The 10,563-nt window shown below is 39.0% G+C and overlaps 1 protein-coding gene across 1 annotated transcript; it reads right to left on the bottom strand.

The window, feature by feature from the left end:
• Nucleotides 1-754: 754 nt before the first annotated feature.
• mettl1 (methyltransferase 1, tRNA methylguanosine) lies at nt 755-9,263 on the bottom strand. Its single transcript, XM_068594398.1, has 6 exons — nt 9,072-9,263; nt 8,579-8,706; nt 8,281-8,465; nt 4,711-4,824; nt 3,112-3,213; nt 755-2,492 (listed from the first exon to the last, which is right to left on the bottom strand). The coding sequence occupies exons 1-6, from the start codon at nt 9,149-9,151 to the stop codon at nt 2,376-2,378; spliced, it is 726 nt and encodes a 241-aa protein (XP_068450499.1). The 5' UTR covers nt 9,152-9,263; the 3' UTR covers nt 755-2,375.
• Between the last annotated feature and the right edge of the window lie 1,300 nt (nt 9,264-10,563).

Here is a 10,563-nt window from a genome sequence, read left to right on the forward strand (position 1 = left end):
GGGGTTGAAGATGACAATGAAATCAGAGTTTCATGTTTTAACGAAATCAGCAACACATCCTTTTAACATTTAACGTTTAGCAGTGGACAGCTGCCTCTGTAAACACCTTGGAGTCGTGGTCCTCAATCTTTTTAAGGGATGTCCCCCCTGTGAAATATTTTATAGCCTAGAACCGTCAAGGACAAAGTGTCTGATTTTATCAGAATTTATACAATTATTTTCATGAACTTGCACTCGTTATTGAATATTTATTTAATAACTATTTTTAAAGGATTTTTGAATGGATGATTATTTTCACTCACACCCTGGAGTCCCTTTACGGACCCCTTGAGGTACACATAACCCGATTTAAGAAACACGCCTCAGAGAACCTTTGACCTCAAAATCATTCTGCCGTCCGGATGAAACGGATTCTTTGGGTATGAAGGCAGCTTAACATTGCTTTACTAGTGTTGCCAAATACTAATCATTGGGTCTCTTTATTTGATACCCTGCGGTGCAATTGATTCAACTCTTGTTTGATGACCTGATGGTACAATAATGTTAAGTGCTGCACCTTGGCATTGTTGCCCCATGGGGATAATAAACAGAACAGCGCGTCCTCATCAACATCCCAGATGGGATGTATAAGACCAATTAACATTTACACACCATAAAAGGTTCTGTGAATACTTTCTGTAATGGTGTCGGGCAGAGGAATGACCAAACTATTGAACACAGGTTCAACCACATTGGGATATTTATTTCACTTGGATACGAGTCACAGGTAGCCTGCAGTCTTGGAAAACAAGACAGATCATAAGATCGGAAAACGTTGGAGAAAACATCCTTGTTGAGTTGCAAAGCAACAAAAGATTAAAAACTCAGGTTTCCCAAAGTTTCTCTTTAGTCCAGACTTGAGAAACCAACTAAAGAAGTACATTTTGTACTGTTTATTTCAGATGATTGAAAGATGGGTGAATCAAATCTACTGCATATTCACAGAAAGTGTTCCAAAATCAGTTCTATCTGAATACTGAAATCAATCTATATATATATATATATATCTATATATAAATAATCATACCAGTGCAGCATTGGTAGAATGAAAACAAAGTACACCGATTTGGTACACAAAATGTACTGTGAAATATGTCTGACTAATGCCAGAATGTCAATAACCTCAGCAGAGGATACACAATATACATAGATTCAAAATGATGGTAAAGTATTATTGTAAAATATGAATCGTATGATTTTGTATTTGTTCACAAGTGCATCATTGCTCTCTGCCATTATCTAAAGTTTTGCCATGTCTGAGTTCCCATCGCTGAAGTATGTGCCGTCCTGTTTTTAATCACGACCCTCGCAGCATCAAAAGAGCCTCAAACCTGCACTGCCCCCATTCTCCTCACAGACAACACTGACCTGTAATAAACAGCCAGAAATCATAAAATGAGCACATAATTCCAATGTTTCCGTTAGGGACTTCTTTGATTCGGGCTGATGACATAGGATTTGATATCCTATGACATGTAGGAGCAACACCTGTTGTGGTAAATGTATAGTTTTAAATAAGTGATTTTAATATAAATCACATCAGAGAGAACTTCTGTTTATCACTCAAACAAGTTATTTTCACAACATCAAAGATTTTTTAGAAGATAATTTAAACCGCGACACAGTTCTGCATACTGTAAACCTGCCGGCTTACAGCATGCAGGTTTATTTTTAAACCTGACAATAACTCAAAGAAAATAAGCAAGATGAGGATTGTCGCCAAACTTTTTAGTCTAATCGGTTAACACTGAAACCAACAAAGTTTAAGTCATCGAATGGAATTTGTAGTCATTTCCACCGTTGTTAACTTGCAAAATCTAAAGTCCTCTTCAAATCTAAGGTATTGACCGAAGTAAGAGCTGCTCCGTTTGGTCATTTTTGTGGTTAAAGCAACTAAATTCAATTAACCTGTTCTTTTACAGTCAATGTATTGATCAATACAATAAACCAAACCAAACACTTTTACTGTTCTAAAAGAATTTAGTTTTTCAGTACATCCACAGAAATCCATTGTAGTTTAACAAAAGAAACAGAAGTTAATCAGTAAAAAAAATCATTTAAAAATGATACAAAACCTTTCACAAGTCTGAATAGAAATACTTCTATAATATACTTCCCTTGTGCTCTCCCTTGTGAGCAAAGAAGTTAAAATACATTGACTTTGAGAAACAAAATCAAACCCTCTGTTGGGTGTGGATGTGAATCTTGGTCCATTAATATCACGGTTCATGTGCTGAGCAACGAGCCTCCAGATCCACAGGGCAGCATTATCCTCCATGTATACTGAACTCCATAAACCATTATTGCAAATCATTGCATGTCCAAACTGTTCGGTCTTAGTTTGAAACCTCAACCCTTCGGAAAACTGCAAGGAAATTCTTCCCTCCATTTCTCTGCACTTTCTTTCCTTCCTCTGTACAGGTGCCAAGACGACTTACGATCACATCACCAACCTGTCAAGATGAGATTAAAAAAACCTCACATCAAAAGGATGCAGCGGCAGATAAGCTACGCTTAAGTTATGTTTGTTTTTACACTGTTCACTAATTTAAAACTCATAATTATTGGAGTCGGAGTTTGTTACCGATAAAAAAAGTAACTACATAAACAATTTGGAAATTACACCTTTCCTTTCTTGCATAGATTTCTCATCATGTCTGTAGAGATAGTGACATTTTGGACATTTGACATTTTGGACTGCTGATTTTGTCTGCTTTAACAAAACAAGTAACACAACAAAAGAAGCTAACTTATCTGGTGTGATTTCGAGGTCAAACCAGATAAATTCTAAAATGATTTTGATGTAATCATTTTAGAGTAACGCGTTGTCCTTAAATCAGAAAAAACTGGAGGATTTGGGTTCTTCCCTTCTTTCTAACGTTGCTTAAACGAAACATACGTGTAATCGGCTAATGCTTTACTTCTTATTTAGTATGAAGAGACTATTATTAATAAAGAGTAATATTATTTAACTAAGAAAATAAAAAAGTGTTTATCCCAAAATGTCGAATTACATCTTGCAAAAATTTTAGATCATGGCTCTTTTCCTTCAATGAGCAGATGACAACGTACCAGTTCTTCATTGGGGACGCGTGTAAACAGCGGATGTTCACTGAAGTGCTTCACCATCCAGTCGTGCACTTCCTCCACATCGGTCATGGTATACACCAAACCCTGACATTCCCAGACAAACCAAGAGGAAAAACAAAACGTTAAACAAACTGGTGGCTCAACAAACATCCAATTTTCGGTCACTGAAAAAAACTATGGCATAAATCTATTAAATATAATACACTTAAGATTTATTCCATTTTATTTTTCCTTTTAAACACAATTTCCAAGATTTCAGAATCACAGTAGAGTGGTTTCATCATCTCTAGAGAGCAATGGTCCTTGCGGAAAAAAAGATAAAAATAACCTCCAGACAACACAGAGGTTAATCACCTATGTGACTGGAGTTTACTTTGGTGGCAGGACAGATAACATTACTGGAACAAGGGTTTCTTAGAAAATTCAGCAATGGCACAGATTTCCACACATATCAGCACATATGGGTTTTGAAGGATGCGAATGAGGGCAGATTCATGCTAATCACACTCGTTCACTGCTGCCAGAGTAGTTTGATTAGGAATGATAGACAATGTTTGATGGAGGTTCATTTTGGAATCATACTGCCTCTATAAATTACATTTTCTTGACAGTTTCCCCACCTACCAGCAGCTATGGCTGCATGCCAATGCCAAGGGCCCTTGAAAAGCAGACTTTCCTCCCCCCTTCGATTTAAACCAATGTATCAATGCACAGAGGCAAGGAAAAACAATAAAGCCAAGTATAGTCACAAGCCTTTCCTTGTTCTCTAAAGCTCCATCAGCAATGTGTCTGATTCGAGTGTCTCACTGTAGCTCTGACAGCTCTGACAGGCAGAAGCAGGGTGTGTGCAGACGTCAACCAGCTGCAGGCCACACCGGTTGCTCAATTTTATTTCAGTGAATTCATGGATTTCTGCCAATGCAATGACTTGTTGCTCGTACTGCAGTTGGGTTTCAGCACTATTAAGTCAATTCTTGTTCAATGTGTTTGGGTGGTGGCAGTCTCAGAATTTAAATATGACCAAGACAATGGTATCTTAAAGCATTAAGCTGGTAATACTACTTTTCTTTTTAAATTGTCCACAAATCAAATTCAATTGTTCCTACTTTGTCTGTGTAGCTGATGCCTGTTACATCTTATTCCTCTGTGCCATCAAGCTTCACAAACGAATAAAAACACTCGATGTGCCCCCACCGTTACACTAGCTGACATGTTCCTTCATTACTTTGGCGGGATAATTCTTTGTGAGCCGATTCCAATGCTGACATACTGCAAATTTGCATTTGTCTGCAGATAAAAATAGTCCAACATACTGCTGTTTGAGTCACATTTCCTAAAAACTCCAATACCCAGCTATTTTTAGCAACTCATGCCATCCTACCAACAATGTAGTGATGTTGGAAAGGACAAAGAGAAGGACACAATGTATGGTTGGCTGAAGTCTTTTCATGGAATTTGTTGACAATGAAGAAAGTGTGTTTTTAAATCACAAACAGTTATCAAAATGATTGCAGGTTAAATTTCTGTCGATTGATCAATCTTTTCAGCCCCACCTGGAACAAGTCTTACACGTGTACATACCCCGACTTTCAGCGTGTAGGCATACTCTGCCAACAATGTGGGACTAATAATCCTCCACTTGTGCTTGGTCTTCTTAAAATGAGGGTCAGGAAAGAGGAAGAACATCTTACTCAGCTGAAAGACACAACAAAAAAGGTGTGAAATTGTTATAATCAGTCTATCAATTCCTGAGTGATGGTTTTGTGAAGTCACAGGTACTTTTAGCCACAAGAGTCTAAAGCAGAAGTTCAGTTTACGGGAGAATGGGACGGATAACAAGTCACAGGGACCTTGACCTTTGACCTCCAACATCAAACCAGTTCACCCTGGAGTCCAAGAAGATGTTTGTGCTGAATTTCAAGAAGTTCCCGCCAGGCGTTTCTGAGATATCACACTTATGGAACGAGACGGATCTATGGACAGACGGACCACCAAAATCTCTGTTGCTGTTGTATGAAAAATAGGCCGCTCTTTTAAACTCTCGTCATTACTCACTGTCTTTCGCACACAGGATAAAAATAGAATGTTTGATTTATATGTATCTTATCTTATGTATGTTTTGAGGTTGTTTTTTAAGCACTGCTGACTGCAAAACTGGAATTTCCCATTCTTGAATTATTTTCCCCCCATAAAGTTCCCCATGTCTCGGTCTTTGACAAGTGCACAAGTGAAGGCTGCGTTGATATCAATCTGGCAGATAGATTAGAAACTATTCCAGTAACTTTTCATTAGTTGGAATAAATAATGGCAGGTACAGACAGAAAGATGTGGGGATAATAACCAGGGACGGCTGAAGCCTCAGGGTTCTTTTTGGTGATGATGTAAGATGGAAAAATCTTTTTAGGCTACAAAACATACTAAGAGGACAGATTTCCTGTCTTTAGGAACATGCTGTGTCAACACTTGAAACATATGACGAATGCGAGAAGGATTGGAAATAGATCCTAAGCTCTGGTTGAGGTGGACGTCTAGTATTTCTACGACAGCTTTGTTCTAATCACAGGCGAGTTAGACGATAATATTTAAGCAAGCTGCAGCTAGAAAATGTTCATCCCTGCTGAATTAATGCGAGTTAAGAGATACAAATTCTGAATGAGCTGAAGAGAGAGTCACTGCCTGCAAAATAAAGCACCTGGATGGAAAGCCAAGACAAATTTGTCTTTAGAAACAAGACCAATTCTATACATATTAGGGCTGGGCAGATTAACGCGTTAACTCAAAACTAAACTGGCAATCCTTTAACGGCGTTAATTATTTGATCATGCATTAGCTGCATGCTTGTTTGTTCTTTGCATTTTTCAATTTTTTGCATTGGGAGGAGCTTATCGCTTTAAATCTCTCCAGACGCCGTAGTTCAGACCTGGCATCTTACGGCTCTGCCACTCCAGCCCGCGTGAGGTCAATCAAAAATGAAAAATAAACAAATAAGATGCAGCTATGAATGACATACAGCGACACTGCTTTTACTTTGGAGGCGATTTATGTAGGTGCGCGCGCTTCCGTAGCCTCGCCGACAGGCTACAAATTGAGGCTGACGTGAAAGCACAAATTGTTATACAGCTTCTGTTTTTCATCAAGTAGCGGTGCTGCAGCAAGCAGCGAGTTCTGCAACAGGCATCCAGATTGAAAATTAATCGCTTAACCGATAGTCGGCGAGGGGCATTCCACTTGAACGCCCCTCGCCGACTATCGCATGCTGCGCGTTGAGACCTTTAGGCTGGTTGTGCTGGTGAAACGTCAACGTTTTCTCGAGTGAACATCTGACATCTACGTCTAGCTGCATTAGAGTGGAAATAGTTCAATAGGTATATTAGAAGCTCATTCTGCGCATGCGGTTAAAAAATGACACACACATACTTAGTTAATACCCGCTCGGGGCATTTGAGTTGAAATACTTTACAGAGGGTACCTAAATATACCCTGGTACACTAAGCCCACACTGCATAATCTAATGCGACTTTCAACAAGTCATAGATTACCAGCTAATTGGAACGGATAAATGGCGTCTTTCACTGCTCTATACCCGCGTGTCAGTCAAGGACCCCATTGTTGTAAAATCCTGGATTTAATCAGCAATCCGTATAAATTGAGACAATATGTTGAACATGAGGAAAGTAATTATTTGTAGTGAGAAATGTGCATATTTATGTTACCTTGGCAGCGCCGGAACAGACCGTTAGTCTTAATTACTTCAAGGTTATTAGAGGTCATGCTGGACACGCTGTCATAGAGCCCCAGGTTTTTTGGTTTATGAGCTCCGATTCGGTTTCAATGTAGAGTATTTCTATAAACAACGTTGGTGCACTGAGTTTACTAAATATGCACCTCCACTTGTGGCAACAGGTCAAGATTTGTGTGTCAGAAGCCTTCTGGTTTCCATCTGCAGTCCGAGTTGTTTTGATTAATCACATTCAGTGGGTGCAACCTGGTCGACTAATAATCTCGAATGAATTTAACCTCAAAAAAGTTTGAGGAATGAAACATGGTAAATAAAGTGAACACAAGGGATTGACATTGTGCAGGACTTTTTGGCACCAAAAATAAATCTGAACACAAATTAAAACGTGAACGTGTGCAAACACAGTAGACGATATGATGCATTTAAACTTATTTCCAGTCAACTGTCTCGTACATAATAAACAACCCACCTGCTTTGTTTTTTGGTTCATTTGAAAAGGCTAAAATATACACGTCACAGTTCAGTTTAATTAAATCGCAGACAATCATGCGGTGAAGTACCATAGTTGTACTGTATTTTAGCACTAACAGTAGTATTTTAGGATTAATTTGATAATATCTTACTATCCCATCATTGGATACATTTACACTGTAGTCAGATTTATTTTAGTCCTACCGATAAAGTCACTCATAGAAATGTAAATCTAGACCGTTTGCTCAAAGTTAACACAATAACTGAGACTTCCCTCTGATTGGTGAGAAGTTCAGCATTTACTTTTAGGAACGAGACTTTATAATCAGACACTTGTGTCTCATGTTCTAAATGAATGAACTGCAGTTAAAGACAGAAGCTCTGATGCTAAACTACAAAGCTGGTCGAAAAGACACTGCTGGTAATTTAGGTTTCTTTTGTTAATTGAGGAGAGTCAAGGGGCATGGAGACTTTAAACGGTTTAATTGGGCGTTACAGACGGCGAGCAGGACAACGAAATGAGAGAAGCCGCTCGATGCAGAAAAGTTAAAATAATTTACAAACAAATCTTTTTTTATGAAAATGTTGAATGTGTACGTTTTAATTCCAATACAACACATGTCATTGATCTTCCTTAGGGGGAAAAAAAACACTTCTGTTAGTATCTCTGTTTTTGTATTGTAGTGAATATTGTTGCGAAACACAGTATATGACTTTTATCGTGTTATTTTTTCAATACATTTTGAGGAAAACAACTATAAACCAATACTAACAGAAGGCTAAGGAAAACAAAGATCTCTATCACAGAGCTGTGACTGGTTGCTGTTGCGAGGACTAAACTGCAACTACTTGAGACAAAATAATTACTGGAGGGACAGCCGAGTCGTGAATTAAAGACTCTCGGGTGCAGGTGAATTAAACACCCTCGGGTGCAGGCCTACCTGTGCTTTAGAGAAGAAGTTGGGGAGGTACTTCATCGCGTTAGTGCGAATGCAGGCGATGTTCTGGTAGAGTCCCGGTTGTGAGGCACGCAGGGATCGGATACGATCCTGAACATAATCGGACACTTTCACTCGGATCTCCATGCCCAGGATGAGCTTGTCCGGGAAAAGCGGCGATAACTCCACTGAGTGAAGGTGAAGCCACAGAGAGACGCGAGAGATGGGGACACAAGGTCAATACAGAGCAAAACTGTGATCGGTGAAAACTGTTTTGTGGTACAAACAGCATCAGAAGTACCTAAAAGGCCTCCATATCCACATCCAATGTCGGCAAACTCCACTCGGGGGGTCTCTTTGTCAGACGGGTTTCCAGTGAAGAAGTCTGCATACAGCTCGGACCAGTCCATCTCCTCAGGACACACAGGGCTGAGGAGGAAAGAGGGGGGTTGTATAGAAGTAACATAGAAACAGCTGAATGTGAAGTCTGTGGATAATAATAATTATTATATTATTATAAGTCTGTGGATCATACGGAGAGAGAAAGAGTGGTTTTGGTTTTTAAAAAATAGCTTATTATTGTCGTTTGCACCAACTACATTCTATTGTACATTGTATTGTAGACTCGGGTAAATACGTTAAACTAAAAACAAAACGTTTTGCTCCGCAGCACCAGACTTAAATGAATTGATATTAACGTAGAGACTGATAGAGTGTTGGCAGGTACCGCTGCACAGCAATAAGTTGCTTGAGCACTGTGCGGTGCAGGTATGAAACACATGTTCCTCACTCACTAGTCAAACGAGTGGTACGCCATCGGGTTGGAGTGGGCTCGCTGTCTGTAGTAACGTTTCTGTGGCATTGACGACGCCATGTTGTATTAAAGGAGAGACGTTACTCCCGATGAGGTTCACTCTGTCGTCTATTATTATAATTATTAAAGAAACGGAGTCGACTTCCAATAAGTCACGTTGGTTTCTGCTTAGTTTACCACATGAGTCGCAGCGACGCTACGTCATCACCATGCGTCTGTTCAGGGTTGCCAGTTTTGTGTGTGTTTTTTTTACATCCCCCGATGAGAGTGGATTTCTATTTATCTCATCTGACCGGCTAACTAACTTAATAGGACAAGTATAATCCTAAATGTCTTCAAACTCGCAAACGTAAAATACATGCCCTTACTATGTTTAACAAGAAAAAATGGCACGCTTGGACAAAAGTATGAAAAAAAAAAGTTTGCGTTGCTTCTTGTTTCTTAATAATCTTGCAGCCTCTTCTGGAGTCATACCCTCTAGGCTGGTGACAATAGAGATGGAGCTAAGTTACCTAATATATATGGTGTGATTGAAAAAGGCATATTTAATCATATTTAATGTTTAGCTTGTAAATGTTTAGTCTTCTAAGTGAAACTGTCGTCATTACATACATATTTTGCCTCTTTGAACAGAAGTGTAACGTAAACTAAAATGTAAATAGTTTAGTGAAAGTCAAGTACCAAATTAAGTATTATACTTTCACAAATAAACACAAATGCTGTGTTCAATATCCATGTTTGTTGACATGTAGGCTACTTTAAGCTGAAAGTCCACGTTATTATTTTTAAACAGATGCAGGTGTGTCCTATCTACAAATTATCACTATTTATTAGTATTTTTGTTGCTAGTAATATATTTGTTGTACCGTTGTAGTGGTGAGACACTACAGAGAGCAAAGTTGTGTGGGTTTTATGTTGCTGTTGAAAAAAATGTTCCCAATAGAAACTGGAGCCCATACACAATCAAACGTCACAAATACAGGGTTCAGGGAATATAGTGAATATCAGTGAAACCACTCAGTGACTGATGTATCGCTATTTCTCACTGTGATAATCTTCACTGTGTTTGACTATTAAATGGAAACGCTGTAGTTCCCTCTTCTAAGTGAATAGCGTCGGCTGTAATAATCTTCTCAGTTCACTCTGTCAAGAAGGGGTGATACGTCATAGTCCTTTCCTGCTGTAAGGCTTCACCAGAGACTTGCGTTGTGTTCATAGCTGCACAGAAGACTGCCTGTAAACTGACCTCCATTTTGTCATTCTCTGTCCTTGTGAAAGTGAATGGATTTTCCACTCAAGCCTCTTCTCGACCTCTCCCCAATTTCTAAGATAATATCTTTATTTGCGGGTTGACAAGCCAATTGAACTCCAAAGGGTTTGTTATTTCGTTTTGCCGACTGTACTCCATCTTGGTCCCTGAAAATTTAATAAAACAAAACACACAGTTCCACTATGAGATCAACCAAGTCTTT

Source organism: Clinocottus analis, unplaced genomic scaffold (assembly GCF_023055335.1).
Source record: "Clinocottus analis isolate CAN_PGR_092001 unplaced genomic scaffold, fCliAna1.0.p SCAF_3, whole genome shotgun sequence".
Lineage (NCBI taxonomy): Eukaryota > Metazoa > Chordata > Actinopteri > Perciformes > Cottidae > Clinocottus > Clinocottus analis.